At 41.5% G+C, this 17,132-nt stretch overlaps 1 protein-coding gene across 2 annotated transcripts in view; it reads right to left on the bottom strand.

Annotated features, from left to right (window-relative positions):
* Positions 1 to 478: 478 nt before the first annotated feature.
* The window catches only part of LOC112454825 (zinc transporter ZIP11), a 36,496-nt gene continuing 19,842 nt past the window's right edge, over positions 479 to 17,132 (bottom strand). For both annotated transcript variants that reach the window (XM_025016420.1, XM_025016423.1), the window contains exons 5-6: positions 8,380 to 8,637; positions 479 to 4,557 (exon numbers count right to left, since the gene is read on the bottom strand). In XM_025016420.1, coding sequence (XP_024872188.1) covers positions 4,479 to 4,557; positions 8,380 to 8,637 — 337 coding nt within the window. In that variant the 3' untranslated portion in view covers positions 479 to 4,478. The remainder of the gene's footprint in view (positions 4,558 to 8,379; positions 8,638 to 17,132) is intronic.

Raw genomic sequence — 17,132 nt, 5'->3', positions numbered from 1 at the left:
TCGCACGCCGCTCGGCTCCATTCATGTCTCGGTTCTCCTCGGGTTATGCAACTCACTCGCGGCGAGAGACGCGAGGTGAGGGGATGAGCCGCGCCGACATTGCACACCGTCACTTTACCGCGCCCGAACCGAGAGAGAGAGAGACACACAGAGCAGGGAGAGAACTTGGATAAAACTTACCGTCGACGAGCCCGTACGACAAGCACTCCTTCTTCCTTCCCCGGTGTAACACCTATTACTTTCATCAATCACTTTACAAATAAGACGATGCTCCAAAATCTTTATTTCTGTGGAAACATAAGTAGGTAGAGCGTTAATGCAAGAGAATAAAATTCTATTATCGTCTCGGGTACAGGAAGAGGAGAGCAGGCTTGTTAAGAGATACATATTACTTCTCAACTGTTGGAACAAACGATTAGTAGAGTAGTTTTGAGGAATAGATGGAATTTTGTAGGTGAATGTGCCATGTTTTATTACGTACGCTTTAATGCACTTCTTTTTTTTATTGCACATCTTTGAAAACCATTACACCGCAGCATTAAATTCGTGATAAATGAATATTTCTTGAATATGCAGTGTGTAAGGTTTTGCGACGAATTATACCAATTTAATTATACGCGATAATGAACGGGCGGACAATGAATCAGTCGTTCCGTTTAATCACCAAATACCTGGTGTCTTGCTTAAACGAGTAATCCTAATTAAGTTACGAAGGCACCTAATTTAATCGGAAAGGAAATTCTTAATACTTTCCGGTTGTAAAAGTTACCAGAAAAAAAGAATCAATTGCGCGATGTGCGAACGCGTTTCTTCTGGATAGTATATTTCCTATTAAAATATCTTAATTAACGAAAACATGCTATCATCAATAAAGTACTAATCGCCAAATCAATGAAGTAGCGGGCGGGCGTAAATTAACAATTTACATGAATGTCCGCACCGCACCGCGTTTTACAATTGACTGTGTTACCTACCTAGATATAATATGATAATTTGTATAATTACACAATTCGCGTAATTAATTACATTATTAATTACAGAAGATACATTCGCTAAAGCACCGCTCGCGCACGTCATCGTAATCGTCGACGTGATGCTGTGCCGTCGACATTGATCGAGACGTCCTTCGCTTCTATCATCGAAGCTTCTAACGGCAGTGCTAGGTCGCACTAGTTTAATATAAACCGAGCGTCGGTGGTTTCCTTTGAACTGTAAATTGTCTGTCGATCGTCCGTATCAAGGATCGTCGAGAAGATCTATCAGCGGTCGTTCACGCGACAAGAAAAATTCTTCTTCGCAAGAAGAAAGTCCAATTGACTCTTGGAATTGACAATTTTGGTCTTGTAAAGCATCAGTTTCATAAAAGCAACGATCTGTTCCAACAAATGCTTAAAAAAAAAAACGGACGGTTTTCGTCGATTCGTCGCGTTAGGTAAAATCATCGCGCGAGAGATGCTTCTCGACATCCGCGAAATCAGACGGTCTATTTAATGGAATTAATATATAGAGGAATATAGGTCTAGATGTGAAAAGTAAGAGGACAAGATGTAATGTTGCGCACAATATAGCGATAGCGTAGTGAAAAACCTATTAAAAAGTTGGTCCCTAATCCAAACGTGAAATTAATTATATCAACGTGTCGATATAATGATACTGATTAACATTAAATTGTATTGCCTTTCAGGATTTTGGACCAACTTCTAATCGCATCGCTGAGCTCGTTGTTGCTTTAAGCTCGAGTGTCATCCACGACAAGGTTCCACCTTGTCTTCTCTATACATCACGGTATTTCGTACATACGTGGGTACACGTATATTGTTAATACTTTAGATGGTTTATCGACTGTGTGTATCAAAATATAATCTCTATATCTTATATAAAGCGTACAGCGTCGAGAATCGGATTAACCAATGATTGATCTGTTCCTTTCAATTACTGCGAATACGCCTATCCGGCCTATCGAGGAATATCGATCTGAGATGCCGACTCGCAGCGATCTTAATAATGAAAACAGAATATTACATTCGTATCATGCATGCTGAAACTAAATATTACTCGTATAAAGAAGCTGCATTTTGGAATTAGGCAAACCAATGTCTGAAGATAAAAGAATAAATTTTATATATCTACCTTTTTTATACACATATCTACAGGATATAAAAACTATGAAAAGACTAAATACTTATTGTATGTATATTCCTAATACTTCATTATAGCACTGCATTAAAATGTTATATAGAATTATGTTATTGCAGATATAAAAAGGAATATTTGTAAAAATGTGTTATTTAATTACAGATAACGGTTACTTTTCTGTATCATCTTAATTGCATATATTAATTTGCACTTATATTTATAGAAGTAGAAATTAAAATCTTAAAAAAAACCCAAATGACTAATTTTTGAAGGCTTGAGAACACACGCCACTATATCCGATATATGCCATGCTTTGGTCAATTGGCCAATCAACCAAGGAATCCTCATTTGGTCTCTAATTGTAAGTAAGTAAAATTATGTAGATATTGTTTATTTCATTTATATATTATTATTTCATTAAAATTTATTTTGACTTCTTTAAATAGCACTATAAATTTTTACAATGGCTTAATGATCTGATGATTTAACTTAGACGTTTCTTTAAAGGAAATACCGTAGACGAGAGAGGCGTGTGTCGGATTCCGCGAGGTGATCTATTTTTGCGCCAACGGGTATAGTGGCAACCTCGTTACGTGCTCCGGGATAAACGGCACGTCGCTACAAGAACGAAATTGCACCGTGCGCGCGGTGTGTGATTAGAAAGGGCACATTGTAACGCAATAAATATGCGTATAGGTTTACCTACCAGACACGAGAGCGTAGTCGGTGATTGCGTGCGAGCACGAGAGATACATGCAAGTTGCGAAATTCGCACTCTTTCGAGAGAGCTCCGTTTCAGAAAGGCGCAAACGAATTTGCATAATGCGACGGTGGGCCTCTCATTAATGAAGAATGAATAAGGCGGCAGTATATAAGTCGGAAACATGCCAATGATGATTTGCGAATCACGAACTAATTCCGTGATCAAACCGCAGATTTAAATCTCACAAATACTAACAATATTCACGATAATTAAGTAATAATACAAATACTTTGAAGCAAATTAATAAAACAATCGGTAATCTTTTAGGGAAATACTGGATTTTACATAAAAACTTGGTAAAATTAAAGTGATTTTATTATGAACAATCTTTGTTCTATATCTATACTACTTTAATATTCTAAATGGATAAATATACATAAATAAAAAAAATGTAAAATAAAATTTGATGTAAAATACAAATAATGACAAAAAGATCAGTCAATATTGATGTTGGTATAAATATAATTACAATTTGATGTTTCCCAAACCATCAAGAGGGATTCAGTATAAAGAGAAAATAATAATGGAATCAATGGAAAAATATAATTCCCTCTTAAAAAATATTTCGTATTGAATTTTTTTTCTGGATACTTAGAACGTTTAATTAATTCGTCTATAGTCAAAACGAGTCAAGTCGATATAAGAAATTGCGCAAGCGATATATACAGGAATAAATAGCTTGAAGTTTCCTGGAACTCTATTGTGTCTGAAACGATATATGTCATAATATCTATATAAATCTGTCTACGTATTTGATAAAAAATTAATATCCATTCCCTCTTTGTGAAATATCGACATTTCTCGATACTGTACTTTCAATGAAATAGATAGCTTAAAATGCTGATTTTTTTTTACAGTTCTCGACGCTGCACATTGTTTTAATTGCTTTACCTACCGAATTTTCGCGATTGTATCGATCTTGCAATTATCTCGGTGAATCCTGACAGACATCGATTTCGATGTTCGATTTTAAGTTCAGTCAACCAGGCTATCGTGTGTCTTCGACTTCTGGAATTGCATCGACGAGGACTAGATACGAGGGAAGACATTTACGAAGTGAAATGCATTCTAGAAGTGAAATGCGTTCTAGAAAAATATCTACCGGTTTAGAAAATTGTTGAGCGATTACACAACTTAGCCTTCGTTATAGCATTAATCGGACATCGAATTACAGACGAGTCTTAAAAACGTAGTTTCACATGATGATTAATATTTTATGTATCTTATATATCTCTCTGTTCCCCTCGATGACTACCAGGAATCACGAGGGTTATAGTTTGAAACCTGATTGGAAACACTCCTTATTTCACTACTGTTGGATTCTCCTGAGTCTTTAAGGATAAAAGTGCCGTATACGAAACGGCGGATAAAAAACACACGTCGGGACTGGAAAACATTCGTTATCGCTAGGCATTCGGTTTTTGACTTCTTCGCGAGAAGACGTGCTATTGTCCGGTGAATGCCGCGAATTGAGGGGACGGTCTCATCGCGACTGCGAACACTCGTTACCATTACCAGATGATCTTTACACGTTCGCAAAAGCGTGGACGCGCCCGTAACTACTTTGGGGACGATGTCCTTAACCTAGGCCAACGTCTAGGGACATCATCACTAGGAAACCGACGATAGCGGCCCAGCTGGCGAGTTTGCCATTTCCGCTGTAAACAAAAAGCGCATGTGGCACGCGCATTAAAATCCAGGAGATTCGCAAGAAAGCTGCCAAAAAATTCCAAACGTATCGCTCCACTTGACACGACTTATACGACAATGTTGAATTTAGCGGTTTATATTTTCCGTTTCGACAATTTTATCCGGGTAATTCTGCCTTCCAAAAGTTCGTCCGAAACTCCAACAAAGACGGGATGTTCGCGCGCGTATCAAGTTCTTTCTAAATCTCCGCAATGTTGCGATTTGGTGGCGGCGTGATGCATGAACGGCAAGAATCGGGATGGAATTTTAATTAGCGCAACCGGCGGCGCACGGATCGAATGTAAAAATCGAGAGAGACGTTGGTGGTGGACCAGAGTGAAGGACGAGAGGGGGAGGGGGAGGAACGAGGGTGCGGGGAATTAAAAAGGCGGCACTGGCGCCGTCGCCCACTGCTATCGTCATCGTCTTCTCTGCTCCTACGGCTCCGTGGCAACGACCTGGGAGAAAGAGAGCCCCAGGATGGCGAGAAATAAAAGGGTTTTCGCGGCAAGTAAGTAGGGATTAAGCACATACAAAGCACACACTCGCGCTGCGCTGTGCCGCGCGTATATACCCCGGTATTGCACGTCACGGCTTGTTGATTTCGTAAATTATACACGGCCATCAATTTTAACGGCCGGCGAAACGCGCCGTTGTATTTCGGTGGGCGTTCTACCACATCAATCATATCCGCGCGGTAAATACCTCCTTTCGGTGTGCGTCAAAAAATTTGTATTTTTATTGGCCATTATCGTGTCTCATCGCAATGGTAGCTGGGATAACAATGTTCGCTCTCTTCTTCCCCGTCGTCGTCCCGTCGTCGTCGTTTGCTCGGCAAAACTGGGGCGCCGCGTCAAGTCGCGTCGCGTTTCGCATCCGCTAAACGCATCCGCTAAGAGCCGATCCTCGATCTGATTTATCCTCTGTTTGGCGTGATACCGACAGTACGTTACTCTCTTCCGTACATGATAATAAAATTCTAACGTATTTCGTGTACTTTCTGATTTTTTATAACTTTGAAACTATTCACGTTCGAACATCGTATCGTGTTATCGAGCACTCCATATATTAAATCGCACCGATTTCTCATTGATTTGGTACTCTCTTTTTTATCTCACAAAGTTACCACGGTCGAAACTGCACAGTTGCAGAAGAAAAGGTCGGCTAACTTGACGTCCGATTCCGAATAAGTGAAAGTTTCGAGATAAGGCAATAAATTTAAATATCCCTACGTTGCTCGGCCGCGTCGAACATGCAGCACGGATATCATCGGCGAAGCAAGGCGTTCCTTTTCGCCGAGCAGAGGAAAATGCAAATTGCACGAGGGGCGATCGTTCCGAATCGAACCGAGCCGCGCCGATTTTTACCGGTGCTTCTCCGTCGAAAGTACCGAGATCTCGAGAGAGAATTCGAAGGAATCTCACGCATTCCGATGTCCTTTTTTTCCTCGACTGAAATTGATATTGCGTCTGTGACCCAGTTTTAGTCATAAACGCGGATAGCTTCGCAATTTGTTCTCCTATTTATAACTCTAGTTACGATGTGGACAAAAAACTTCTTTTAATCGAGACTAGCGCTACAAAAGTCGTTGCCCAACCCATAATTTTTTACACGTTTAAATGAAGCAAGTGTGGATTTAGCAAGTATAATTCTGGTAGCTCGACAGTAATACAAATATTGCAGGTTGCGAGTTGAGCATTTACGGCACTTAAAAGCGTATTCACAGTCGTTCCTCAGAAATAACAATTCGCTAATAATAGTAGTATTCATATTTGCGTATGCACAAATGTATAAAGAAGGAAATCTCGTACTTCTAGGGCTTGATCACAAGTACGCTTCTCGGATATGATCGTTGCTAGAATTTCGAACATATCGATATTGAGTGCATTAGAAAAGCGAAGTTGGACCGCGTGCATCTATGCAAATGTAGCTCGAGATCGACTGATTTTCTTTGAAGAATCGCATGCTCGCGTTTCGTGGACTCTCCTTTCGTGGAGGTCGAGCAACGGTTTCCACGAAGGAGAGGAAAGACGGGACGGTAGAGAGAGCGAGCGATCTGTTTTCACTTTTGTGTTTTCCGGCCACCCGGAGGGTTCCCGAGGGAGCGAGTCGAGGCTGACTGTCTCAGGGGATCCTTGACGAGAGAGAATCGCAACGAGAAAAAGAGAGAAAGAGGGAGAGACGGAGAGAAAGAAAGAGCGTGTACCGTGCTTTCGCGCTTGGGTATCCGGGCGGTTAGATCGCACGCGAAATACAAAAGGAGCCAATTATAATGACAATGCACCTTCTTCAGCTAGGCCGCCGCCAGGCCTGGGAAAGAAATTCGCCACGTCCGTTTCGCCGACGGCGCGCTAACTACGGCACTGCCGTCACGCGCCATTGTACCGTAATCGCTCTCGAATACGGACATCGTATAGATACTTACGTACGTTTGTACGTGCGAGTACGTATGTATAGGTACATATGCGCGTCCGCTTGACACGAGTAGAAATTCATAGGACATACGCGACACGAATTTTTTCTTCTCTATATTTATGCGCTTCGGTGCTCCGCATACTCCGGTCGAAACGGATTCCGGACGTTTCGCGCGGTCGCCGGAACGATCTCGCTGATTTCTAGCGGCTTCGGATCGTAAAGAACATAAAAATAAAGAGTTACAGACTTCGTCGTCACGTTACATTGAAAGAGTCACGATTAAGTCGCGGTGTGTGTAATCTATTACTGTAATCAAGTTAAACGAATGGATATTAAATGAAACGAATGAAAGAAATTATTTTCAGTTAATTTGATATAAACTTCATAAATCTAATAAGTTATAAAAGAAGTATGGAAAAGATATATAAATATAAATATGAAATTTTACAAATTGCCACACGATAATCTCTAAATCGATTCGCGTAATTGATCGTATCTTTCTTCTTAATTTGTATCCACAATATCCGGTATTATTTTTCTCATATAACGTAGAAAATATTTCTGAGAAAGTAAAGTGCAACAATAAATTAAACTGCCGATCATCGAAAAAATGACACTCTGAAGGATCGAATTGGAGGATCACGCGTTATTGAAAGATCGCCATCGAGCGGCTATCCGCATTCGCGTCCGAGGACGAGAAAATAAATCCCGAAATGAAGGGCCATTGTGTCGGTGGGAAAAGCGTCTTCCGCCCTTCTGACTCTGAGACTAGCCTGGACTTCTAATTCATCGTGAATGGACCGAGGGTGAAACGTGAGACGGAAACGGGTGCAAGTGCACCGTGGGCTGGTGCTTCTGGTACGAACGGTGTTTTAAAGAAACGAAAAGGAAAAGAAAAAGAGAAAAAGAAAGGGAGAGAGAGAGAGAGAGGAAGAAGGACAAGGGAGAGAAGAAAGAACGGGGAGAAGCCGGAACCAGTTAAGGAAACGAGTTGCGCCCAACTCCCTTTGCGCGAACCGGCTTCACCCTTCTGCATTCAACACCACCTTCCACGCTTTTTCAATAACACGTGCATTTTCCGAGTACCCGATGTACCGTGCGCGATCATAAAGTTCCTTATCGGAAATATCGGTTGTAAGTTGATATCGGAAATGCTCAACAAGTTTATTATCTACCGATTTTTGCCGAATAGCTCTAAGGCTCGACTGAACTCATGATCGCGCTATTTATACATTTTCGAGAGGGACTCCTATCGCGTTGCAGCAATCTTGAGAGCGAGTTAAGTGACCGTTATTTTGAGCATTGCAAAAAAGCGTAAATAGGAGTCGTTTCGCAGTTTCAAGTTTTTCCGGGCAAGTGGATTATACGGTACATACCTTTGATGCGCTTCCGGGATAATGTCGTCGATCACAACGTAGATCATCGCACCGGCCGCGAAGGCAAGTGCATAAGGTAGCGCAGGTGCGGCGAGCGTCACTCCGGCTGCGCCAAGGACACCGGCAATGGGTTCCACCATCCCCGAGAGCTGGCCGTACCAAAAGCTCTTCAGCGTGCTAATCCCGGCGGCTTGAAGGGGCAAGGACACTGCCAATCCTTCTGGGAAGTTTTGTATCCCGATCCCGATCGCGAGATTTCTGTAACAAAATTCAGAATTTGAACGTTACTTTTGATTTGCGAATACATGTAATTAATTATAAATTAAAAATATGAGTCGTTCTAAAATTATCCAAGGAAAAATCAACTTTTTAAATAGCATCAGTGACAAGACTGTCTTGCATAATCGGTATAATTCATTATCTATATAGCGATAACCGATTCTTTCACAAAGTTAACGCAATCGAAAGCGTTCCAGCGTATAAGTATCGCGGTATTTCTGTACCAGTCTCAAGATAGGTACTCCGATCTTGCACCGAGCGCACCGTTCGCGAATTCCGTAAGGTTGTGCACCGATGGGCCGCAACGATAATATGCAAAAATAGGGGCCGTTCTGCCGCCACCGAATTGAGAAAAAGCGAAGGAAAAAGGGAGAGAAAAAGAGAAAAAGAGAGGAGCGCGATAAGAACGAAACCAAAGGAGACAAGGTGGCTCCGCGCGAGAATCAACTTGCGCGTGTACGTATACACAAACATACACACGCACACACATTCTTTTTCTCTCTTTCTCCGACGTGGCAGTGAGTTCTTGAAACTGGTCGACGGCTTCGACATTCTCCAGATTTTTCCATCTTCGCGATCGGAGCGAAGCGCTTGGAGAGCCGCGAGGCTTCCTCTAGATCCAGCCGTATGTACCGCTCGCTCTTTCATGCCTACCGAAGAACGGCTAAGCTTACTCGACCAGGATCGCCGCTCATAAATAAGATGTCAATGAACGACAAAGCCTTGAGTTTCGCTTCCAGTTACGCGAACTGCCCAGCAACGAGGTGAAGCCGTTGGCGCAATAGTCATAAGTAAATTGACGTAATACGTAACGTGTTTGTATCATTGACATTAATAACTGATTATTGCAATGTCGAATATCCATTCGCTGCAAATCATTCAGGCTTCCGTACATTTATATATATATGTGTATATAATTGATAATTTATATAATTGATAATATAGTTATAAATCAGTACATAAGGTTGTTAATTAATCTCTGGATGTATGGATATTAAGACATAATCTTACATAACTTTTCAAATATAATTATGGTGAAGTGCGGGGGATCAAAAATAACTTGTATAATATGCGCAAAAATGATCACGCGATGCATTAGTGACGTGATCGATATAGAAGAGATAGAACGTTAGCGCTTCGTTGCAAGCTCGCGAGACCTCTTTCCTCGACCTCCGTTCATCTCTGTCTCTCTTTTCCGCGACCTCGCGGATCGCCGAGCGTGATCTATGGTACAAGTAATAGCATGGTAGAATCACGTCGAAGAATGAGAGAGAAAGGCAGGCGGCGAGAGCGAGCGAGCTAGCGAACGGGCGAGCGAACGAGATGGAACGAGGGAGGGAAGGAGCGGCGGGAGAGAGACGTAACAGGTGAATGAACGACGGGATACACCGCGTACACAATCTAACACGGCGCACAAGCCGGCGGGATATTTCATATATTGCACACCGCCGCCGCGGAATTCTCCTCAACTTCGGAATATCATCGCTCTCCGACCGCTCTCGACCCCGCGTTCTCTGCCAATCCCGCGACGAATCCTTCCATTCACTACTCCGAGCGAGTCGAGGAACGCAGGTTGAACTTTGCGAGCTCGCGAGAGGAAGCCTCGCGGACGAATCGACATGGATGGATTGAATTCCGCGGGATGTAAAATGAGCTATTTATTCATATATGTCGAGTTACGCATGAATATTTTCAGGAGAAAGTGCAGGTTACGTCTCTTTGACAACAATTTTTTAACTATTTCTAATCCTTATTTAAACTTGTACAGTGGAAATTAATTAAAATACATAGATCCTTGCGACTTTTGCAAGGTAAAGTTTAACTTGTTTCTCGACGGTTAATATTTCTTCGAAGGCAATTGCGAAATTAATTATAATCCGACTGCGAGGTCATTGCAACCATGAATACGTCAGCGCTGGTCTGTCTCTTTTTCTCTCTTTCTTTCCATCGGTAGACCTTCAATGGGATTCTCAGGATCGACGTAATAGTATTCCTATAAAACTAGAACCGTGGGGCCTCGCAAGAACCCTATGACGAGAGCTGAATTGAAGACGGGGAACGGTCGGGAGACTTGTCCGGTTAGCGAGATGATCCAATTCTAAGGCCCATAAGAAGCGAGAAAACGGTACCGGGCTTCATAGAGGAGACTAACTATTCGAATGAATGACTCGACTGAACCGGACAGAGCCGCATGCGCGCGAAGCGACCGAAACGAAGAAAAACCCTTCGGTTCTGGTACGTGGAACGAGGTAACGAAGATCTTCCGCGATCTAGCTCCCGTAATTCGATATTCATGAGCGCCGGACTTTACGAGGCGAACGCTGCAACAAGCCGTTCAGGGGCTTCAAACTCATCGTTTGCTAGTAATCGTATTTCGCGACTTGATGAATAGCATTTCATAAATACTCCTGCTTCAGATAAATGCTGAGATAAATCAAAACCTTAAATAGATAAATTAGCAATTATAGTCATATAAATATAAAAGCTGTATATCATTTCAGAATTTTCGCGAATCTAATGGCGAATAATTTTGTCTTTCGTTCTCAAGATAATTGCTTGTTTCTTGTTTCATTAGTTATTTTTATTCCGAATTTCAGTCAAAAATTAATGAGACAGTCTAGAGATTTTTGCGGTGTACATTGTTCGAAAATGGGATTATTCTATCAAGAATGAAACAGCTACTTATAAATAATCTAATAAAAAGCCTCCTCTCCTTATCCTTATCCCCATTATAATCATGTAAAAATGTTACCGTTGGTGAAATGTTGCCCACGCGAAAAATTGATGCGTCGTCTGCAAAAATCTCTAACCACCACGTGAACGCAAGCGGATCGATCCAAGATGGAAAAAACAGGCTCAAACGATTCAGATGCGATATAGCAGGCTCTTCCGTGATCCGCTCGGCGAATCATCGATTTGCGAACGATCGGGATTTATAGGGAACAATCAGCATGTATTTTTGATTAATTAACTGCTTTACTATACTAACTGTCCGCTTGATTCACGTAGCGGATCGCGAAGTTGCAGAAATCTTCGTCGCTATTAACGTAATGCGGAGGACACAGAAAGAATCGAGACAATCAGTCTCGCGACTCTTTCAAATTTGTATGAAGAATCTGTTAAAAAGCGTTAAAGTATTTCGGGGAAATGTTATTGTGATTAGCACGCGGTCTCGAGGTTGTTTTTCGGTGTACGTGACGCACTTTGTTTACGTGACGTCGCTGCGCGAGAACAAAGTCGCCGGCACTGCCGGCAGGTAGCTCAGAACTGTTCTGTACGTTGTAGCGTTAAGATCTCTCGATCGCTCTTCGCAACAATATGCAATTATCTCCCGTACAATTAACTAACGCTTACGTTTAATGAATCGCATGGATATCAAAGCAATGAACACTTGATTCGAGCGGATACATATTTCGCGCGATCTATTCGAAACGATACGCGATGGGAATGCTGAACTTTGATCACATCGCGTACTTTTGCACGATCCGTTTGATCATTCATTTGGAATACAATTTCGCAGAATCTCGCGAACAGTTAACAGTTAGAAGTGTCGTATACGACCCTCTATAGATCGTCACGCAATTATAATTAACTGCAGCATTTCGATAAATGAGTATTGTGCGATAAGGAAATGTGAGAGAAAAAGAAAGCCTTAAGAGACATCGTGTAACGGCGGTGTAATCATGTGTCCTATTTACGCATGATAAAAGATTCGTTGCGATATTCGCGGATGTATGTCTAAATTAGAATTTCGCGTTTACTATCTCGCGAACGTCTCGCGTCGCACTTTGAACGCTCTGCCGGTTAAAATATGTATAATTTATCTTCGATTCTCTCTGAAGAGAGAAAGATAATTTGTAATTTGGAAAAAAAGAATACTTGTTAGAAATCGCCGCCGATTGTATAAACGGTTTGTCAAGTCACATTTTCGGGAGTGCCGTATACGAAATCATCAAATTTTCGGAAATGTCACGTTATTTTAATAATAAGAATTTTAATAATCTGAACGCGCGCGTTGAGTTAACATTGTTATCGCGGACAATTTTTTCACGGATTAATTTTTTTATTTCGCGTTTTATTTTCGGGAGTGACGTATAAAATATCGCGCGATCGTGGTTGTCCGCGTTTTTTTCGCGAGTGTTGTGTTAGAGGAGTTCTAAGGAGTTGGCAACCTGAATAGCCTGCTGAAAGAAGGAGGAGACCTAGGAGAGGCATCGGCAGAACAACCTTGTGGTGAGTATTAATTTTTAATTATTTATACAAAATTAATCATTCTTTCATGTTTATTCGAATCGTTTTATTTCAATTAAAAAAAAATAATTAAAAAAGAAAACTTTTAAAATTTAATAAAAAAGTTTATCTTATATATTCTTCCCAAAATTCTATAATTATTTTCAAAAATATTTAAACGCCCAGTACCGTTCAAAGTCGTCACATTTTCGAAAAAGCCGTCGCACGATTTTAATAATTAAAATTTTAATAATCTGAACGCGCATTGAGATAAAATTGTTATCACAAACGATTGTTTCACGGATAAAATCGGGTGTTACTTTGCTTTTTATCTTTGGGGGTAACGTATAAAATATCACACGATCGTAGTTATCCGCGTTTTCGCGAGTTTTGTGTCGGAAAAGTCCTATACGGAAAGATCAGCGCGAGTTGACGGTAGAACGACGGCAGGTCCGGTAGAGAGACGATCGGGAGTAGAGGCGGCACAGGTGAATGAATGACGTGATCCGCGCTTTCGCGCAGGGATCATCCAGTATATAAGGTGATTCTCTTTTCCCGCGGGCCCTCTCGCGCGGACACGCAGGGTTCCCGGCGAGAGGTATGTCATGCCGCGGCATGTCGCGCGTTATTTCATGGGACGACGGCATCATCGTCGCCGCATTCCTACGGCGTCGAGGTATATAAGTGGTTGTACAGTTAACCCGTTGGGTCCGGCTGTTCGCCAGTTGCACCGAGGGAGGTCACCCGAGTTCCGAGAATGATCGCCCCTTCCCCTCCCCCACTTATATTCGCGGTACGTGTACGTGGATATGTACGTGTGCACGAGTGTGTATCGTCGTTCTCTCCCCTCGCTCTCTTGCGGCGCGAGAGCGGCTGGTCTCCCTCTTGCGGGTGCCCCACTACCATCGCGGGCCCTTGAACGCGCACCACCACCGCTGGTGGTTCGGGTGCCGCGGCTTCTTTTCCTTCCTGAGTTCTTTCTGCTTTCCACGGTCAGGGCCCCTGACTACTCCCGGCTCCGTCTACCGTCTTCGCCAGACGGCTAGGGCGACGGAGAATTGTTTCGAGATCAAGAGAACGGTATTTCGGCCGTCGTTCATATCACGATTCGATCGCGCTTAACATTTTAATCTTCTTATTGTTAATATATTTGAGAGATAAATAAAAAAATAGAGACACAAATGAAAAATAAAGAATGTAATAAAATAAAATAAAATATATATAGAGATATAAAGACCGCAATATTGGTCATTAATTCATAATGATACACAGAATATTAAATTTAGCACAAAAAAGAATATTGTACAAGACAGACTTTTTTTATTTATATATTTGAAAACTTTACATAAAAAATTATCAGTAGTGCACATGTAGAATATTTTTAAAATTGCTTTTACGTTGAAGAAGCTTCTTATATGCCAAAGTCAATAGCACTGTGAAAGGCTAGACAGATTTCATTCATACTATCATATCTTTGTAGTTTTTCGAATCGAGCGAAACGTCATTTATAGAATAGCGAAACCTCGTTCTGAGTTTGTTTTATATTAAACGCTTATTTTCTGTAACGAGTCTTAAAATAAGGAATCTTCAGGATAAGCTTCGTGCGACTTGCCGAGAGCGAGGTACACGCAACGTATTAATTAGCGCCGACCTTTCTCTGGTGCTAATCGTATTACCGTAACATTTACGCGTGGCTAATCCACCTATTAGCGAAGCTATCATTCTTTCGTGCGGGCGCGAAGAGCGCAGAACGCGGCTGCACGCTACTCCGCGGCCGCAAAAGATTCGAGTGCGAGAAGCAGCAGCCGAGATCGAGGCAGGACGGTGGGCGAAAGAAAACGACGAGAGAAGTCGGGTAGATAACCTTAGGAACGGGGCGGCTGAGAGCTCTCTTGTAGAGAGCGGAGGATACCGAGGCCGAGGAATGTTTCGCGCGAGGATCCGGGAGAAAGTATTGGCGAATTGGCGAATAAGTTGACAGGCGCGTAGATCCATGGCGAATTTTCAGGAAGGAATTTTTCTACCGAGAAACCGGCCGGCTTCTTTCGCATAACCGTCTTAATTGAGGTTTCACGCCGCGTCGACGAATGAACGACGCTGCGACGATGAATATGTATTCAGGTCGAAGATAGAACGGAAATGAGGAGGGTAAGCTTGAAAGAAAATCACTTAATTTAAAGTGACGTGGAAAAGTTTGAACTTGTGATTACTTTTGCTCCCTCAAATTGCTTAAATTTCTTCGAGTTTGACACGTCAAAAGTTGTTAATTTTCTTTATATTTTTTTCTGTTCATTTTAAAACTGACAAATATTAGACAGTTCAATAATTTACATAAATTACCAGATTTATAAAATAAAACTTAAATTCCCTGAGTTTGTTTCGATACAAATACATTTTACTACTAATTGAGAATCGATGTTCCGTCCATATAATGATTTTAACATGGAATTGATGGAAACATTTTTTTTATTCGAAACTTGCGGGCATGTAAAATCTTGGAAGCTGTGGTGTTTACCGCTTTGATAATAAAGAAATTAACACACGGATGGCTATCACAGTCCTGTCGATGTGTGTCGACGGGATGTTTAGAAAAGCCATTAACTCGGTGTCTCCTTTTCTTCGCTTGTACGTAGATTAGAAAGTATTTATCATGCTCGGTGGTCCGCTTGGTTCTTGTTATGCAAGATATGTGACGATGTAAGGAACAAGATAACAGCGGTTGCTCATTTATAACATTTTTTTTAGTCTAAACGGATTGCTACGCTTGAATTTACACGAAAAAATTACTTTGAAATTTATTTTAACGGCAAATAAAGAAAAATACGCTATGAGTGCGTTTGTCGCTAATATCGACTCGCAGTGTTGCGTTTTTGTGTATAAATAAGATTTTTTGCGTAATACAGTTATCTGCAGTATCGCTTCACAAATAATTTAGATAAATAAAAATTAATGAATAAGTAGATGATAGAAAAGGGCAGATCCTGTTTCCGTTATTCGTCGGCTTAAATTATAAAGCGGTAATCGAGGAATGTTTCGCGCGCCGTACGACACTGGCGTCGTGCCGTCTCGTGTCGAAAACCGCGGATTTCTCCTAGTAGAAAAAAAGAGATCTGACCGGGTCAGTCATCTCCGACGCGAAAAAAAAGCTGCGCGCGTGTGAGTTGAGGCACACGCACGCACGACCGAACACGTGCCACGTTCTCTCACCGTTATCTACGCATATCTAACATCCGGGCCAACTACGAGCGGCCGATATACATAAGTGGTTCTCCGGCGATCGGGAAAAAACGTGAAAATGCTCGAGATCATTGTCGATCATTTCTTTATGAGACAAACGAAAAACGAGGAAGAAAGCAGGGCTTGAAAGATGAATGTCACGGTCACGAATTAGGTAGAAGTAGATTCGACTACGAAGTCAAATAATTCAATTGTAATGCTGAAGTGTCGCTGTTAGTCCGAATCGAATGATAAATTAGAGATCGAGTCAAACACTGTGGCAGTACTTAATAGATCATGTTGACTGGGGAGTTCGTTGGTGTGCACCAACATGGCGGTTGCTGTAACTCCATCGGACGCACCGTGGACGCCATGTTGAATTCCATAAAGCCGCGGTTGTCCTTACGTGGCAACACCTATCCCGCTCCTCGCCCTGCCGCAGGACGAAGAACGTCAGAAGCTAATTCTGCGTGAAAACGTACTTTGCAAAAACCGACCATTTTTATTACTCGATCCATTATTAAATTATAATGTTAAATAAAGATCAGTTCAACGTCGTTTTCTTTTCACGAATAGTTTAGAACTTTAGAATTTTATATTGAATATGGATTAAAAATATATAAATAAAAGTTTTGAAGACAGAAACTTATAAATCATGTATTTAATTCAATTTAAGAAACACTTGAACTGTAACATAAAGAATGAAAGCTTCGCTAAAAGTATTGCTTATTATAATCCTACTTCCTAATAAAGAACTTCGTACATTAAGATTAAAAAACCGTTAATAATTTTGTGATTGTGCGAGCGGGATCAGATTTATTAAGATTAATCAGTAGTATTACGATCAAGAATTAGAAAATAAAAATTAGTGCTCGAATAAAATGGCAGATAATATAATAAGGCGCATAACACGTCTCGATATTGCTCCATCTCAATATTTATTTCTTCGGCCTGATTCGCAACAATGTTGCCCGTCGGGCACGAGTCGATCGGTTAAGATGCCATGACGAGGCTTTCCCCGCCGCGAC

This window comes from Temnothorax curvispinosus, unplaced genomic scaffold (assembly GCF_003070985.1).
Source record: "Temnothorax curvispinosus isolate PA1 unplaced genomic scaffold, ASM307098v1 QBEX01000525.1, whole genome shotgun sequence".
NCBI classification, from domain to species: Eukaryota; Metazoa; Arthropoda; class Insecta; order Hymenoptera; family Formicidae; genus Temnothorax; species Temnothorax curvispinosus.
The sequence above is the reverse complement of the archived record's forward strand: the minus strand, read 5'-3'. Positions and strand labels throughout refer to the sequence as shown.